Raw genomic sequence first — 19,068 nt, 5'->3', positions numbered from 1 at the left:
TCACAGGAATATTTTCACAGTAAAGGCACTAAAATTTTTTAACTGTTTAGACCCCTTTAAAATGTCTGTTATAGTTAAGATGGGCATTTCAGTTTGATTTCCTACAGAGGAGATTAATCACAGGGCAATAGTTTGAAAGAGACCTCAACATTCTCCAAAATAATGTCATATCGACACATTAGTGGCCTGTTGGGGAAAAGAACAGACAGCACCATAATTAATTGCTTGTTTTTGTTTAGCATGCATGACAAATTTATTCTACCATTCAAAAGGCTCAAGGTTTTTTTTTTTTTTTTTTTTTTTTGAAAGAAAAACGAAATTCTGCTTTGCCAGCACAGGGATAATTTATAAAATATAAACAAGAATGTGTATTTTGTAATAATGTTTCACTTTATTTTACAGTATTTTTGATTATATAAATGCAGCCTTGTTGAATGTAAAAGACTTGTTTCAAAAACATTACTACTGACCCAATACTTTTGAATGGCAGTGAATGTGTAGTTCATTAGTTAAGATGCCTGTAACTCAGAAAAGCAATGTGTTGTGTAGTTATTCGCCTGTTTTGATTTTTCCAGTGGGGTTATTTGAATACGAAGCAGCCTTATCTTGTATCAAGGTTCAATCATATTCCCAGTGACAGTGAAGAGATTGTCTGAATTGGATATAGATCCTCATCAAACTGCTCCAGAAGTCGAGTGGATGTATACTGCTCAAACTTCAGCAACTTAGTAAGCAAAAACATACTGAACAATCATTACATGATGACAAGTCAAAGATATATTGGGTTATATAATCTCATTATTGCAGTTTGCGTACTATCTGGGACACTATTAAATTTTTGCCATTGTGCAGTCGGAGTATGACCACCCCCCAGCGCAGAAACTGGTTCCAGGTAACTAGGTCCACTCTGTAGCTTGTCTCTGTTAAAAGGAGAAATCTGAATACTGCACAAAATCCCTTTAATAAAACAACTTTTGCAATGAGTCGTTGTAGTGCTGCTCACTCACTGCTTTAGGGGAGCTCTGCTGTATAGTTGAGAAAAATGCTCTTGTTTATACCTCCACTGGCTCATGTCATAACCCGAAGATGAAGATCATAAGAAGTTCAATTTACATTATATACAGTTTTTCTGTTTGTATAACTCCACTTGCTTTGTCTGTGTTTGGTTGAATCTATTTTTCAGGTTCAATGTAATAAATCTTTATATAGTGTCATGTGATCCTTCAGAAATTCGGAATGAAGCCCAAAAAGCCTTTCTTATTGTCAGTGTTGTGCTGCCTAATATTTTTGTCATTTTCTTTATAAAAGAAATTTCAAAAGAACAATTTTTATTTAAAATAAAATAAAAATCTTTTTAACATAAAAGTACTATCTATTGCTCAAATAATGTGTATTTCATAAATAAAAGTATTCATTTCTTTTTTTTTATTGCACTGTGATTACAGCAGAGGCGACAAGCAGCTTACTTTTACAAGAAAGTTTTTACTACAAAACTACAGTTTTTCTACTTAAAATTTTCATGATTTTATTCAGTGTGCTACTTGCCATTTCTTTGTAATTAATTGTCAAATTTACAAGTCAAAAATGTTTCTACACCAAAAATGTTTTCAGTGAAGTTTGTAAGGAAATGTTTTCATCAGCAGAGCAGCAATAACTGGCAAATTGTGTCTAAAATGTAGGCCTAAGTTCCTTAGCCTGTATATTCGTTTATTGAGTTGTTAAATCACACTTGCAATCTTTAATCATTATTCATATTTGCATTTATTGTGGTTGATTACTAGATGTATTGCTTTTACCCAGAAAAGGACAGGAAGCAGGCTTGAAAGTCTCACACTGCCAACACTGGGTACTAAGGAAGTCACTGTATGAGGGACACGGATATGCCGTAAGTTTACAGGTGTGATTCAGAGCGCACAGGTACAGGAAAACAGACCTCTGATGATCACACACAAAATAAGATATCCCTGTGGAGAAGAGAAGGAAGGAGATTACAGTTTAGCCCTGTTAACACAACCTTGTAATCAACTCAATCCTACTGTGAAGACTGCATAATTTAATCACGACAGAATCTTATTTACACAGCCAGCTTTTTGCAATTTTGGGTTTATTTGAAGAGCATTCTGTATGAGCTATATCATTAGATCAAATCTCAACCCTGACCTTTCCCAAAGGTTTTTTATTTTATTTATTTTTTTACTTACTGACCTGAGAAGATACGGGACATTCAGGCTGTTCTAATCTTCCGTAGGCATAGAAATCAAAATGGCCATGGGTTCCTCTAAGGCCAAAGGCTGCCACAGGTAACAGTGTTAGAACATGGGATTGTTATGCTATGCATGGAATATCTGGATAACCTTCCACACTTATTCTGTGATTTTGGTAGCGTGTTTTCATTTTAATTATACTTACAATTCATACTGTATCTGTGTGCAGCACATCTACAAACTGGCCATCAGATGGATCAAGGCATTCCTCAGGGGGAGCACTGGCAAACATTGGCCCTGCTAGGTCCAGACCTAGAGTAAACCAGGTGAAGCTTCTAGTAAACAATATTTATTGGATAAGATTGCTAAATGAAATTGTTACAACAAGTTTTGTATCATTGGCTTTCCTGAATCTCACCTGTGATTCTGGCCACCCGGCCTCCCAGCATTGCTCCAGTGAACCCGGCCACATATGCGCCCAGGCTGACCCCAATCAGATGGTCAGAACAGAGTCAAGAGATGCTCCCTCTTTCTGAAAGTAACACAATATTGGTTAAATTGCCAGACATTACTGACCGAAGCTGAAATGCTAATAAAAGATCACTGACCCTATCTCCATACTCTCTATGGAGCCGGTGATGCTCACAGCTGTACCCAGTGTGTTGGCCACAGCTGTGAAGTAATTGAGATTGGCCACCCCTCTGTTCAAATCCACTACCAGGATGTTCATATGCTTCTGTGCTGCTATGCACAATGTTGATCCAGACAGGCGATGCCCCCGTGGGCCGGTACCCGTGTATGACAAAGGTATTGAGTCTTGTTACATTAAAAAGGGGTTTTTGAGTGAAGTTGTGGAGGGGGAGCTCCTGACCGCATTCGAGGTTTGCACGGGTGAAGAGCAGAAGGCGCACATACAGATGTCCCCATGAAAGACTCGTTGAAATCCAGATCGGTGAAGTTGTCACACTCACTGTCTTCACCAAACAACAGAAGACTCAGCTTACTGGTTTTTTTTTGAGTGAAAGAGATTAAGTTGTAAACTACTTAACCAAATCATTGTAATGGAGTGTTATACCTTGTGGCAACTAACTGAAATAAGTTTAAGTACTTAACTAAACTAAAGCTGGATACATTTAGAAACACACAGACATTTTTATCACATTATTTGTTAGAAATGACAGATTTTTATTTTATTTTTATCATGAAAATGTTAAGTGATGATATCTACATATCAAAAAATATCACCAGAGCCAAAATATTCAAATTAAACATTTTCACATCTTTGTGTTCCTCATTTAGCCTTTGGTTAGCAAACTAACAGCTTAGCTGGCTAGTTTAGCATAGTGCTAGTTGGCTCTTTAGATTAGAACAATATCAACATAACATGTTATTTTTAATCAGACATCAAGAAGGTTTTAAAATATGTGTACGTAGAAGTAAAGGTCAAAAATGGCACAGAAAAGTGAGAATAGTTCTAGCATCTAGCATGCAATGAAATTCTTACATGTGTTCTGTGTTTTGCTTCCAGTAATTTCAATGTAATGCCTAGTTATTTCATTTTAAAAATATTCCCAGTTCAGCTTTTCTGGAAACTGGTGATAACAATTAATTTTGTTCTGTAGGCTACAATTTGGAAAACCTCACAAAGGTTAACGTCATGTCTGTTCTTTCCCTATCCTTTTTTTATCTTCTTCTTCTCAAAATAAACACAGACTGGTCCACAAGTAGCCTATAAGGCTGGATTTTAGCATTCATTCATGAATTCATGCATCCATTTCTCTTTTGCATCAACCTGCACAGTATCCTTCTGATCATCCTGCAGATCCTTACATCATATGATGTGCACCTCATATTTAACTCATGCAACATTTCAGGTTTTCTATGTAGATTTCTGACTCTAGAGGTCATTTGTGCCCCGTAATTAGCCCGCAAGCAAGTCACAATTTGGATCATCCTTCTATAAAAAAGCAGATCATCCCATCTCTCCTTCCACATGTTCCCCTGCCCCCTCCTCTTCACCCAAAGATCTGAGATGATTACAGGTGTCAGTCACGTGAGCTGGATGGGGGGTTTGTTGTATTAAACGCCCTTTCACGCTGATCTGTTATGTCTGCCATCTGCAAGCATTACTCATTACATGCGTCACTAAAATAACATTGGTAAATACAGGCTACAAATGAATCCTCAAATCCCCATATAATTTTCTGTCCTAGATACCTGAAAGAAATAATCAAAGCAAACCTCTTAGTTTCCTCAAATTATTCTTCTGACCTTCTATTTCAAATCAATATAAACATGCACTTTTTGGAATGTGAAAGGTATCCATTCTAGTAACATTATAACATTTCTCATGGGAGACACTTAAAGTGTATTAAAGTAGTTGAAGTTTTGTATAAGACATCAAATATCAACCTAAATGTTCTTTAAGCTATTCGATAGGCCATTGGGTCTTTCTAAAGGTTAATGTTGTTGCTGAATAGAATAAGTACAGAATGTTAAATCAGAAATGAAAAACTTCCCAGGTTAAATATGTCCTTATAGTCAAGGATAAAAGAAATGGCTGAATCTTTCTCAAAAAAAAAAAATCATTTTCCAAAACCCAAGTGTCAACTGTTAGTCAAATTAGATAGAGTCCTGTCTCTTACCTCTACAAAGTATAAAGATGCTCAGCAAAATCAGGAAATGCCACAGTGACATCCTTACCACAAGGTCTCCCAGGGGTAGACACAAGGAATAGCAAGAAAACTAAGAAACAACATTGGAGTATCTATAGTAAAGGAAAGAGCCAACGGAGGATGGGGTTGTGGGTGGAGCGATGGAGATTGAACGAGATCACACATGCTCACCGTGTGGTTAGTTGACAGTGTGATAAGTCCAAAAATGTAAATTCTGTCATCACTTTTTTTGGTTCTTCCAATGTGAGGCGTATTCAGTTGTTTTGTATCATATTATAGGACATAAGGTCACAGTGGAGTGATTCTCCTTCATGAAAAACAAAAAACCCACATCAGCACAGATATTCAGTACATACCCTGTCAGCAGTGTTGGGAAGGTTACTTTGGAAATGTAATAGGTTACAGATTACAAGTTACCCTGTTTAAAATGTAATAGTAGTGTAACTTTTTCAATTACTTTATTAAAGTAATGTAACTAATTACTTTTGAGTACTTTTTGATTACTTTTCTAAATGTGTGAAAATTAAAGAATAATAAATAAAGGCATATACATCAACTTAAATACAGTTATCTAATAAGCATGTGACGTATTCTGTGTAATAAACTCCTGAAACATTGGTGTTTTTTTAAACTGCTGTCTCTTTGTATATGATATGATGATAGTTTTCTCAAAATAAGTAAAATGCACATGAAGTGACACAGAGCAGTTCTAGAAATTATGTTTATGTGCTCGTGTACTCCTATATTGAGGCAGCAGAGGTTGAAAACACTGCGAGCTTCAGTAGGCTTATGTGTAGTAAATGAAACCATGTCTTTGCCAATAATTTACAGGAGGGGCGGACTGGGAAAAAAATTCAGATTGGAAAATTCTAACTCATACAAACAAATTCATGGACAAAACTATTTTTTGTATGGACCTGACATAAAAAAAGGTTTAAATCTTTAATTTGGGGACATGCAAAATAATTAAAAAATCTCTCCTGAACTGCACCTTCATTTCCATTTTTCTCTTCAGTCTCTTTCAAAATCGGCCTCCAGGCCACCGGGAATTGTCCCGGTTCTCCCGGTTCTCCCGGTGTCAAGTCCGCGCCTGATTTCCACAGACACGCAGAATGTGCAAGTCATATATTGCATTTTCGGGGCTTTATATTCACAGACACTAGTCGATGTCATGTTTTGATTCAAGTGTACTGTCCTACTTTTGATTTAGTCATCCAAAATGTGGCATATTCCGTCCGCGTTAGGCATTTCGTTTTTATGAGTGGATTCTACGAACCAGACTGTGTTTCCGCATCCCGGAAATTATTAGGGCGGTATGTCTCAGAATAGTCAGTGCAATTTGGGAAAGAAGTCAGTTAAATCTGTATGTGGATGTGTGTAAATATTCAAATGTAATCCCCTTTGTAATCGTTAAAAATTTCATAAGTAACTGTAATTTAATTACTCATTTTTTCGTAGTAACTGTAACTAATTACAGTTACAATAATTTTGTAATTAAATTACGTAACGCCGTTACATGTAACTAGTTACTCCCCAACACTGCCTGTCAGCAAATACACACATGTCATTTTCATATTGCACACATATTAGTCTCATGTAGCCAGACCTTAAGACTGACGGCTGAAGGTCTGGAATCTATGGCAGCTTTCGTCAGCCAAGACTCCCCCACACTGTCAGAAAAAAAGGTACAGTGGAGGTACAATTTTGTTCCTAGGGGATGGTACCTTTAAAGGTACACAGTAGGTCCTTATGGGTACAATTATGGTCCCAAAAGATACAACTTCTGAGATTCATTTGTGAAAGGTACATTTTTGTACCTTGGAATTTTTTTTATTATTATTTATATATTTATTTTAAGTTTAGCCCCAATTAGAGTAGGCCTATGTGTTTTTCTTTTTTGTTTATTAATTTAATGTGCGTCAACTCATGATAACATCAAGACACATTTCTTTAAATGTAAAAAATATATTTTCAAACAGTGTACTTGTCCCCTACCTGTAAAATGAGACAGATATCATAAAAAAACATAAAGCTAATGAAATTATTAAATTAAATATTTTTAATAACTGTTAAGGTTTTTGTTGTTGTTGTTGTTGTAATATTATAGTCTTAGTTAGAAAATCTTTTTTATTAAATGTATTTTTATTAATTTAAAACGTTAAAACGTTAAATGCGGAATAATGTTATATAATCTAATTTATACACGTGGGACGCCATCTTCGGTTACTTTTGTTAAACTTGATGTTCCCCTGCTCTAGTCTGCTAAAAATGCTTGCGTCAGACTGGCTGGTGTAACGTACGTTGTGCTGCAGGATGGAGCTGGCTATTCATACTGTGTGAAATGTGAGAATGAATGGACTGTCCTCTTGCCAGGTGAAGAGGTTGATCACCAGGCATTAGATGCCTACAATGTTGATGACAAGTTATTTATCAGCACTAGATATTCTTGCTGACGACAAACTGCTGCAAACGTCAAAATGTACAGTACTTTAATGTAGTCCATATAATAAGGCTGTTTTACTTGTTAAATGGTTTGATGAGTTTTTATTTGACACGCTTGCTGTTGTGAGATGTAATGAAATCTTTTTAAAATAACATTTCTAAATAAAATTGTGTATTTGTTAGCCACGGTATTTATTTATTTATGCATGCACACAGACACCAAAATAATCAAAATGGTTAGACAGTATCCCGAGGATGCTTTTAATAAGGTATACTTTTTTGCCTTTATTGCAAAATTGTTCCTTGGGGTACAAAATTGCCCCTTAAATGGTACAAAGCTACAAGGTACAATTTTGTACCTCTGAATAGAGGTACAAAATTGTACCCTTCAGGGTTCCACCCCAGCGACGGCCACTTGTACCCTAAAAGGTACAGTTTTGTACCTTTCTTTCTTAGAGTGCATGAGGTCATTTGACTGACATGTAAAACAACCAATCACAGTTCATTTTGTTCTGCATCACATTTCAGGGCGTGGAAATGTCGCAACAATTACAGACCAGTGTGTAAAACTCTCTGACGTATTTTAAAGATTCTGTGCCGCGAACATAAATATTTCACATACTTTTTAATATCCAGCATTTAGTTGATCCTGATAAGCGCTCATCATCACAGTTGTAAACTCGAAGGCTTTCTTCTTTCATGGGGAGGTTTAGCGCCTCAGCATTTTTTGTTTCCAGGCAGAACGTTAAAGAACATGACACACGTCTCCCGGAAATCCTGTATAATTCAACCAATCAAATGACGACTTTGACACTCCTGAAGTGTTTCCACTTTTGTGTTCCATATGCATCAGACGTTTAGCCAACGGTCCATGGGTGTCACGTCTGAGGTTGAGAGTACACCCATATAGTAGAGCATCACTGTATACTAAGAGCATATTTAGTCTCCAGAGAGATGAAATGACCTAGGGTACAATTACTTTGCTTCCCTGCAAGAGTGCCTTAAAATCTTGTTTCCTCTAAAATGATGTTATGTGTGAAATTAACACTATATCTTGTAGTCTCACCAGCAAACTTTACAGCATCTTTGCATTCCCTGCAGGTCCTGTTTATGATAGTGTAGCAACAGCAACAAATTGCTGCAGTACAGAGGTAAGTTTCTTTTAAATTCTTTATCAGTCTGTAAAAACATCCAGGGTTTGAATTGAGGGGCATATGGGGGATTGCATCACCCCGTAAAAAAAAAAAAAAAAAAGACAAAAAACATCACAAAAAAACATAACCATCTCTTTTAGATTAATAATGCTGTGTAATATGTAAAATTTAATGTAAATTAAATGTTAAAATTCTCTACTTATGATAATTCACTAACTAAATAATAGCGAATGGCCAATCAGAACTCGGTACTGTAACAAGCTGCAATAATATATATAGATATATATCTATATATATCTATATATATATAGATATATATATATAGATATATATATATATATAGATATATAGATATATATATATAGATATATATATATATATCTATATATATATATATATATATATACAGTACAGACCAAAAGTTTGGAAACATTACTATTTTTAATGTTTTTGAAAGAAGTTTCTTCTGCTCATCAAGCCTGCATTTATTTGATCAAATATACAGAAAAAATGTAATATTGTGAAATATTATTACAATTTAAAATAATTGTTTTTACATTTATTATACTTTAAATTATCATTTATTTCTGTGATGCAAAGCTGAATTTTTAGGATCATTATCACATGATCCTTTAGAAATCATTCTAATATGATGATTCAATATCAAAGTTGGAAACAGTTCTGCTGCTTAATATTTTTTCAGAACATGTGATACTTCTTTAGGATACTTTGATGAATAAAAAGTAAAAAAATAAAATAAAAAAAGAAGCTATGTTTTTAAAATATAAATATTTTGTAATAACAATATACACTACTGGTCAGTAATTTGGGGTCAGTAATTTTTTTTTCTTTCTTTTTTTTTTTAAAATAGAATCAATACTTTTATTCAGCAAGGATGTGTTAAATTGATCAAAAGTGATAGTAGAGAAGATATATTATTAGAATTTTTTATTTTATTTTGAATAAATGCAGTTCTTTTTAACCTTTCATTCATCAAATATATTACACAGCAGAACTGTTTCCAACACTCATAATAAATCAGAATATTAGAATGATTTCTAAATGATCATGTGATAGACTGGATGTTACATGTGACACTGAAGGCTGGAGTAATGATGCTGAAAATTCAGCTTTGCATCACAGGAATAAATTATTTTTTTTTAAGTATATTCAAATAGAAAACTATTATTTTAAGTTGTAATAATATTTCACAATATTACTGTTTTTTTCTATATTTTTGATCAAATAAATGCAGGCTTGATGAGCAGAAGAAAGAAGTTTCAAAAACATTAAAAATAGTAATGTTTCCAAACTTTTGGTCTGTACTGTGTATATATATATATATACACACACACACACACACACACACACACACACACACAGAAAGAGAGATAGAGAAAGATGAAATAACTAAATGTACAGTCATAAAATATATAATATTGCAGAAACTGTAAGAGGTATCTATATTTTGAGTGGACAGTCATAACAAATAGTAATAACATAAGGCTAATGTCTTGACCTGCAAGTGCTTTACTGGTCTACTGGTCTTGTTTTTTTTTAATTGAGTGGCTTAAGGGGGAGGGGGGGGGGCGGGGGGTTACAGTTAATTTAAACCCCTGACTGTACACTGTCAGAAAAAAAGGTACAGTGGAGGTACAATGGTACCTTTAAACGTACACAGTAGGTCCTTATGGGTACAATTATGGTCCCAAAAGGTACAACTTTTGAGATTCAGATGTGAAAGGTAAATTTTTGTACCTTGGAATTTTTTTATTATTATTATTTATATATTTATTTTAAGTTTAGCCCCAATTAGAGTAGGGCTATGTGGTTTTCTTTTTTGTTTATTAATTTAATGTGCGTCAACTCATGATAACATCAAGACACATTTCTTTAAATGTAAAAAATATATTTTCAAACAGTTTACTTTTCCCACCTGTAAAATGAGACAGATATCATAAAAAAACATAAAGCTAATGAAATTATTAAATTAAATATTTTGAATAACTGTTAAGGTTTTTGTTGTTGTTGTAATATTATATTCTTAGTTAGAAAAGCTTCTTTATTAAATGTATTTTTATTAATTTAAAACGTTAACATTTTGACCTTTGCATTATTTTATTTTAAGACGCTGAATGACATTTGGAATAAGGACGATGCGGAATGGCAACATTTAATTATACTCAAGTAATTATATTCAAAATTGCTCATGCAGACGTTTTTGGTGATGTCGCTTTAAGAAAATGTCCCTCGCTTGGCTTGAGTCGATCAATTTAGGCGATTGATGCTGGCGTGCTCTGACAGAACCTCGCACGTTTTTCAACGCGGAGTCTGTTTTGGAGTTAATATTTCTCAGGTAAATGCGGAATAATGTTATATAATCTAATTTATACACGTGGGACGCCATCTTCGGTTAATTTTGTTGAACTTGATGTTCCCCTGCTCTAGTCCGCTAAAAATGCTTGCGTCAGACGTGGTGTAACGTACGTTGGGCTGCAGGATGGAGCTGGCTAGAATGTCTAGCTAACTTAATAAAGGAGTTAATACAATTTGGTGTCACTGAAGTCACTGAAGAGGAGAGGAAAAAGTTTGAAGGTGAGTAAGTTATGCTGTTACACTTTTTAAAAGTTTGAAGTAGCCTATTTCTTGAGGATTTTCCCTGTTATATCCGTGAACTTTTTATCCGCCTCTCATAACGTTACGTTACCTTGTTGCTTAAATAATAATAACTACGGCCACTACGGAATATATTTGCAATATTAACATTTGTACGGTAATTTGTGATTGACATTTTAAATTTTGAGGCTAATTTTCCCGCCTCTGCGAGTATGACGACATTTTGTAATGGGCCGCAGGAGAGTTATATAGAATATCAATTATTGTTTTTTTTTATATATCAGTGTATTTGATTTCTTATCGAATTAATAGGAAAAGCTTCAAAAACACTGGTTTAGTACATGCTTCAGTTTGATGGGTAATTAAATGATACTTTTCTTCTTTTTTTTGTTAGAGACAATGATGTGGATGGAGAGACTGTTGACATCGGACTGAGTCAATGATTTCATTCCTCTTTGAGGGATCATTTAAAAAACAAGCAAAATTCCATCGATTTATTCAGCAGATGAAGGAGACAGTGACATTAACTCTTGAACCTGTCCATGTAGAAAGCCAGTCAAGAGCTGGAGCAAGGTAATTGATGTTTAAAAATATTCCATTTGTTTCAGTACTGAAAAGACAAATATTTACATTAACAAACAAAAACAATAACTTCAGAATTTTACCAAAAACTTTTATTTAAAATATGTAAGTATTTCTCATTTCCTGTACCTGTTTTAATTGCTTGCATTAAATTTTATACAACATTTAATGCTACACTCATGTGTTTAAAATATTTTTTGTAGGTATCCAACTACAGAAGAGTATGTTCAAGAGGCTAAGGCCCTGACTCTGAGGTATCCCTTTTTAAAAGACAAAGAGGGCAATGGATTTTTAAGTAGCTGGTTTACCTTTTAATGTTCTACTTTTGGTTCTTGGTTAATGGAGTTTATTTTGTGAAACTACTTTTCTTTTTGTTTTTTTATAGCACACTTGGCACATGTCTCTGAAACGCAAGTTTAAATTTGAGCAGACACCTTTGGCTGAAGTTGAAGTAGTGAAACGACTTAAACAGAAGTTTGGTCATTCAAAAAAGTCTCTGCAACCTGAAGAAAGCAGTTGCAAAGAAATTACAAGGCCTTTGGTGAGAGCATATTTTTATAATATTAATATTTTTACACTTGTTACCAGTGCATTGTTCTCAATTTAAGTGAGAAGATGCAAACATTTTCATTATTCTCCTGCCTAGAAATTAGAAATAACTAGGGATAAAAATAAAAATTCTTGGCCAAAACTTAAACAGAAAAATTCTAGATGCACAAAAATTTCCTGTCAGTGTGTTATTTTGTTGGAGCAGTACACAAGCGGAACACAGTTTTATGGAGCAATATTTATATTGAGCGGAGCATCACACTGTTCAGTGACAGCAGCTAGACAGAGCATAAAACCTGCGTATATGTTCAGCTCATATTTTTGGCCATTTTTCTCTTTTGGCCAAAAAATGAATGCTATTTTTGGCCAATAATTTTTATCTCTAGAAATAAAATTCTATCTGTTTTGTTTTTGTATTTGTTTTTAGATTAATGCTGTTGGAGAGGATGCTGCATCAATAGAGGGACATGTGAAAGTCCTGCAGGACCAATATAGAAGGACACAGCCAGATACTCGCATTGTTGAAGATCGAATGAGGAGGACCTTTGCCTGGAGGCAGCAGGAGATTACTAGTGGTATGACTGTTGAAGATGTCGTCAACAAATATCCATTCTTGAAGAGTCCAACAGGGGTTAGTGTGCAAATTATAATTATGAAATTACTCAAACTCATTAACATGTAGAACACTAAAACTGTATAAAATCCTCTGATTTACGTATACTTATATCTTTTTCAATTAACTGGAGCTTTATCAATAAATTGGTTTCCTGTATAAATGTGTTCATCTGAGCCGCCATTTTCGAGAACATTTTGGACCCATTACATCCAGCGTGCTACGGCTTGCTCAAGAGAAATCCACATTAGCAAAGCTCCATGAAGAAGCTGGAGAAGAATCTCTCTTTAAAAACCATCTTGGTAATTGACTCCTGAACTTTATTTAGCACTTTATTAAGCCTATCAAATTCTTGCCTTTTGATTAATTTTTACATATTTGTTTGTGTATTACATTTTATGTTCCAGGAATTGATTTTAAAGCAGCACTTCTCATGTTGCCAGCCTTGTTCAGAGAGAAACTTTAATTCCTTAAACTGTATTTTGGCCAAATGCAAATGGTTGAATATTAATTATCTTAGTCTTTATGCATGTCAATTTTCTCTCCATTAGTTTAGTCAACTGCTGAGAAAATTTTACTGATACAGAATCTGTTTTGTGCTTTGTCATTAAGAGTGAACCATCTTCACCATATCCTACTGTTCATGTACAGGAAGACCACTGACTGGAAGACTGTTTACAAGAAGAGTCACTGCAGTCATCAAAGTTGATTGGATCTAAATCTGCCGGGCGAATAGTGTGGATGAAGGGGCTCTTGCAGCATTGTGTGCTTATTTTGTCTTCAATTTGACACATCCATCTCATCTGAAAAACACCCTGGTGTTTCTTCAGCAGTATGTTCTGAAACTTACTGTGGATGGTGACAAGCCTCTACCTACCCCCGTTACCAGAATAATCAACCTCTTACAGTAACATCAGCAAAAATGCCCCACCTGTTCATTTGCCCTAAAAGTTCTCGAAGAACATTTACAATCATCAAATTAATCCAGCACATTGGTCTCATTCATGCACATGAGGCAAATTTTTCAATAACTTGTGGTCTTGATGACTGTCAGAGATCATTTACGAAGTATGCATCCTTTAGATGTCATGTTTACCGAAAGCATAAAAATGCGGTTTTACCACAGACTACCACTACGACTACTGACCCTCTGCCTCTGCTTGAGGAGATTGAGAAAGAATGTACTACTGATGTTGCTTTTTCAGCGCCCCCAAACATGAATGAGCTGTTGCAGTAATTTAGAGAGAACCTTTTTGCCTTCATATTGAAATGCAGAGGAAAAAATCACTTGCCTCAGTCAGTGCAGCAAGAAATTTTGGATGATGTTAATTTCCTGTTTAGTTTTTTCAAAGAGAACTATGATGAATTTCTTGCATATCATCTAGAAAAAAATGGCTTTGATCTTGCAGCATGTCCAGAACTTCAAGAAGTGCTACAGTCCCCAAACTTTTTTTCAGAGGCCTCAAGACTTCAAGGTCTCCACACTTTAAAAGAGTTTTGTAAAGAAAAATTTGAGATGACTGAACCTGTACAGTACACGCTAAGAGACCCAAGTGGTAACAAGAGTGGAAGTTACTATTATGTTCCTATTTGTGAGGTATTAAGGAAATACTGTTCTCAGAGTAACAGAAGTAGTGCTTAATGATGTCAAATATTGTGTCAAAGATGTGTTTACTGTGGGTCATCTGCATGCAGAAGCTGTTCTATTGTTTTTTCAGATTAAGTACATTCTTAACATAGACACAGACTGGTTATTGTGTGGCAAGCTTTTAATTCCGGTTTCTTTTTGTCGTCATTTTTATTCATATTGTGTGAAATGTGAGAATGAATGGACTGTCCTCTTGCCAGGTGAAGAGGTTGACTACCAGGCATTGGATGCCTACAATGTTGATGACAAGTTATTTATCAGCACTAGATATTCTTGCTGACGACAAACTGCTGCAAATGTCAAAATGTACAGTACTTTAATGTAGTCCGTATAATAAGGCTGTTTTACTTGTTAAATTGTGTAGCCGAAATGACTCGAACCAGACAAATTAAAGAGTCGATCAGGGCTGTGTTTGAAACACGAGCCGAATTCCTCAGGAAGTCATAAAACATTCTGTGCCACAAGTCCCAAGCAAGATAACCAACCAACCAAAGCTTTCACAGAACAGCTTTCAACATTAACACCACTAGAACAATTATTGACAATTTGAATTCGGAGAAGAGATTTGTCAAATTTGTTGTTCGTAATTGAAATGCAACGCTGGACATCACATGTAAACCCATGAGAGTTAAAACACTTCCATTGACTTCCCCCCGCCAAACAGAACCAGACTGAAATTCCTAAGGGGGAAGGGGCTTTGAACCTCTGGTCTCCACAGAAGTCTTTGTGTTAAGAGAATGGCAAATAAACTGTCATTTGTACATATATATGGACCAGAATGAACTCAAAAAGACTTATAAATGAATCAGTCCATCGCTTAACTCCATATTCATTTATATGTAACCCACACATTTGACTATCAACTTATAATCACTTATTGTGTATGTCTTTTAATAACTATGGGATAGCTTAAGGATACATAGTCATGTCTAGTATCTACGTAATTGAATCTGCTTGCTTGAATTAGTCCAGACAATCAAATATTTATCAAATGTATCATATTCGTGTTATAAGAATCATGTCCAAAATTATACCCTACAAGAACGGGAAAATTCGGACCATTCGGATGCTTGGTAAGATAACAGATGATTTGTGATACCCCCGAGCCAAGACTACATCTGATTGGTCAAGACAACTTTTGAGGTGTGGCCAACAGGCCAGTTTAAATACCCAGGACACCATAAAATAATGCTTTTAGTTCTAGCTTTGCTTCTGCTACTAGTCATGTCTGCTTTTAGTTGTTAGCTTTGCTTCTGCTACTAGTCATGTCTGCTTTTAGTTGTTAGCTTTGCTTCTGCTACTAGTCATGCCTGCTTTTAGTTGTTAGCTTTGCTTCTGCTACTAGTCATGTCTGCTTTTAGTTGTTAGCTTTGCTTCTGCTACTAGTCATGCCTGCTTTTAGTTCTAGCCTTGCTTTGGCTATCAGTCATGCCAGCTTTTAGCTTTGCTTCTTAGCTTTAGCTTTTAGCCATGCTGTTTGTCATCACTGTTCTTTGAGCGCGGTCCCAGCGTGCTTCAGCCTGCACGCTGGTTGCTACTTAGCCACGATGAGAAGGAACACCACCTATAGTCTCGCCAAACTTTACTTCTTTTCTTTTCAGTTTGAGAGTTTCGTGTTCTGAGTTAAGTTTTGTAACGCAGTCTGACCTCGTCTGTACGTTCAACTTCAGCACACAACTCCGCACCTTCAGCCCACAACCAACCAGGGCTCCCCAAGACCAAGACGTCACTTCAACGACTACTGAACTTCCAGCCAAGCAGCGACAACAAAGCGACACCTTCAGGCAATGTACCTTCAGACATTTGTGCTGGTGTATCTAATATAATTTTAACCTCATTGAGGAACTCAATGCGAGGGTTGATTAAGTGATTGATGGCTGTTCATGTCTATGTAATTTAACGTATTGCTGTAAACTTGGGATTCCATATTTCCATTCTCTTAAACTCATCTTTCGATCTTCCTGCAACTTGTGTGAATGTGTGCGTTTATGTGTTAGATTAGTTTATATGTGTTAGATTTATCTAATAAAGCCTTATTCATATTGAAAAGAGAAGTATCTTGTGTTTGTGCTTACAAGTTAATGTCTTAAACTGCCGATCTTGTTACTGTGCTAATTGATAGTGTTTTCACTATAGTTTGGATATTAATATCCAGCGCAGATTTGATGTTAAACGGCTCGTTCAGTGAATCGCAGGGCGTCTCAGTGATCAGCCGTGAAACAGTGATTCTGTTCAAATTCCCTTTAAAATCTTAAATGATTCCCTTTGAGCTAAATTGACCTGTTTCCTTTACAATTGTTTTGAGTTTTTCTGAGATTTTCATTGAAGAGCTTTTTTTTTTTTTTTTGACGCTTGCTGTTGTGAGATGTAATAATCTTTTTAAAATAACATTTCTAAATAAAATTGTGTATTTGTTAGACAAGGTATTTATTTATGCATGCACACAGACACCAAAATAATCAAAATGGTTAGACCGTATCCCGAGGATACTGTGCCTTCATTTTTTGCCTTCATTGCAAAATTGTTCCTTGGGGTACAAAATTGTACCCTTCAGGGTACCACCCCAGCGACGGCCACTTGTACCCTAAAAGGTACAGTTTTGTACCTTTCTTTCTGAGAGTGTATGTGAGGGGTTGCAGGTGTTAATCCACCAATCAAAACGCATGTTTCTCCAGACAGACTGAACACAAAGCTGATAAGACTAAACTTGGCAGGCTCGGCAGACAGTGTGTGAGTGTGTGTATGAAGCATGTTACAATCTTTCAGTGCTCAGACACCCACCTTGGCTCTGGCATCTCTGGTGGCCTCTGCCTCAGCTGCCATGGCTCTCTGCAAAGTGGTGGGCAGTTTGATATCTTTAAGCTCGACCCGTTCCACTTTGATACCCCAGCTCTTGGATGCAGCATACAGCACAGCCTGTCAGGCAAAAGATAAAACAATGAACAATTTATATTTAAAGTATTTATATGCTCCTATCCAGAAGAAAATGATAACTCTTAAAAAATAATTTAAGACTTATAAACTTAAAAAATAAAGATTCCAAAAATAAGGTTTAAGATTTAAAATAAGGTCCACATTGATGCCATAATTTTGGGTTCCCCTGAGAACCTTTTGTGGAATGGAAATATTCCATGGATGTTAAAGGTTCTTAATGGAACCACATGCCAATAAAGAACCTTTATTTTTAAGAGTATTAATCAACTAAAAATTTACAGTTGTTTTCAGGAAGAGTTTTCTTACCTCCATCTGTTCGGACATCTCCTCACGGTCTTTTAAGATATCTGCCAGGCTCTTAGTTCCGAGCATGTTTCGTAATGCAGTCTGTGCAAGCATCTGCGTGGCATAATTAGCATTCTCCACTTTGGTAATGGAGACAGTTGGGTCAAAGACACGATAGAAGACCACTGCATCCACCATTATAGTCACAGAGTCTTTTGTCAGCACCTGTGGAGCAAATGCAATGCATGTTATATTATAAGTTAACACAATAAGGAAATTGAAATGGTTACTCATTAGAAAAAAAAACAAGAACTGAAATGAAATTTTTTTTTTTAACATTTTCAAATGAATCACTCACCTCTTGTGGAGGGATGTCAAAAGATACTGTCCTTAAATCAACCTTCCGAAATGTGTCCATACATGGAATAATCCAGAACAAACCTTTAAAAACAATCAATAAAAAGAACTGCTAGTTACAAATGAACAAATTATTTATGAGTTTAAGAATAGTAATTACTAACCAGGTCCTTTTGCACCACCTAGGAGTCGTCCCAAACGGAAAATAACTGCTCTTTCATATTCCTGAACAATCTTTTGACAAAAAGAAATATAGATTAGGGATTGATATAGAAATAAATATAATGTAATAAAAAGTGATGATGACTTAATGATCACTTCGTGTGATGATCTTAATGTATATCACATTCTATTCTTTAATAATCTAATAAAAATAACAAATTTAAAGTTTTTTTACATTAGATAATTATCATCTTACCTTCATACAAAACCAGACCGAGACAGGAAAAGTAAGAAAGACAATGAGGAAGGAGAAGAAGGTAAGCAGATATCCACAGAACCCAGAGTTCCTGGAGTGATCACCATCTGATTAAACCCAAAGGTAAGAGGTTTGTCTCAATGGCATCAAAATTATCCGAATGTATATATATATATATATATATATATATATATATATATATATATATATATAATAAAGAATCTTTTAAAAAGCCCAGCAAACCTGAATGGAGTATGACCTTTGTATCCCTGTCTTCATTTGCTAAAGGTTTAACTCTGTTCCGGGACATCTCACTCTGAGAAGACAGAGTTATAGACATGGTTAGCCGTTTTTGTTTTCTGTTGGACTGATGAAATGTAGTTTCAGTGAAATATTTAAAGTGATTTAAATATGCTCTCTTTTTCCATCACCGCCCCTTTTCACACACAACACAACATGGAACATGCCATGTCGCTAAGCAACAAAACTGAGCTCATGTTAAACCTGAAAGTCAATTATTTGTTTGCTCATTGTTCTTTGATGAGGCCCTTTTATATATCATCATTATATTATCTTTTTGTTTACACATGC

At 35.3% G+C, this 19,068-nt stretch overlaps 1 protein-coding gene, 1 long non-coding RNA gene and 1 pseudogene across 2 annotated transcripts; 1 reads left to right on the top strand and 2 right to left on the bottom strand.

The window, feature by feature from the left end:
* Window positions 1–113: 113 nt before the first annotated feature.
* LOC132124175 (lipase member H-like) lies at window positions 114–4,901 on the bottom strand (annotated as a pseudogene).
* A 5,638-nt stretch (window positions 4,902–10,539) lies between these two features.
* On the top strand, window positions 10,540–13,275 carry LOC132124007 (uncharacterized). The gene is made up of 6 exons (XR_009426701.1): window positions 10,540–11,070; window positions 11,488–11,664; window positions 11,877–12,214; window positions 12,650–12,853; window positions 12,969–13,137; window positions 13,243–13,275. It is a non-coding gene; the product is annotated as an uncharacterized LOC132124007 (long non-coding RNA).
* A 3,977-nt stretch (window positions 13,276–17,252) lies between these two features.
* On the bottom strand, window positions 17,253–18,817 carry LOC132123925 (stomatin-like). Its single transcript, XM_059534608.1, has 6 exons — window positions 18,793–18,817; window positions 18,478–18,584; window positions 18,224–18,293; window positions 17,992–18,143; window positions 17,697–17,927; window positions 17,253–17,399 (listed from the first exon to the last, which is right to left on the bottom strand). Exons 1-6 carry the CDS (start codon window positions 18,815–18,817, stop codon window positions 17,253–17,255), a joined length of 732 nt encoding a protein of 243 aa, XP_059390591.1.
* Window positions 18,818–19,068: the final 251 nt, after the last annotated feature.

Source organism: Carassius carassius, chromosome 42 (genome assembly GCF_963082965.1).
Source record: "Carassius carassius chromosome 42, fCarCar2.1, whole genome shotgun sequence".
Taxonomy (NCBI): Eukaryota; Metazoa; Chordata; class Actinopteri; order Cypriniformes; family Cyprinidae; genus Carassius; species Carassius carassius.
This window is presented reverse-complemented; position numbering and strand designations above follow the sequence as displayed.

Bases quoted from the DNA above. Each gene is read 5' to 3' on its own strand.
- LOC132123925 (XM_059534608.1), bottom strand. From the start codon at position 18,817: ATGTCTATAACTCTGTCTTCTCAGA. The intron at 18,294-18,477 runs GTAAGATGATAA...TTTTGTCAAAAG, and splicing joins CGGTCTGGTTTTGTATGAAG to ATTGTTCAGGAATATGAAAG. The intron at 18,144-18,223 runs GTTAGTAATTAC...TTGTTTTTAAAG, and splicing joins AGGTGGTGCAAAAGGACCTG to GTTTGTTCTGGATTATTCCA.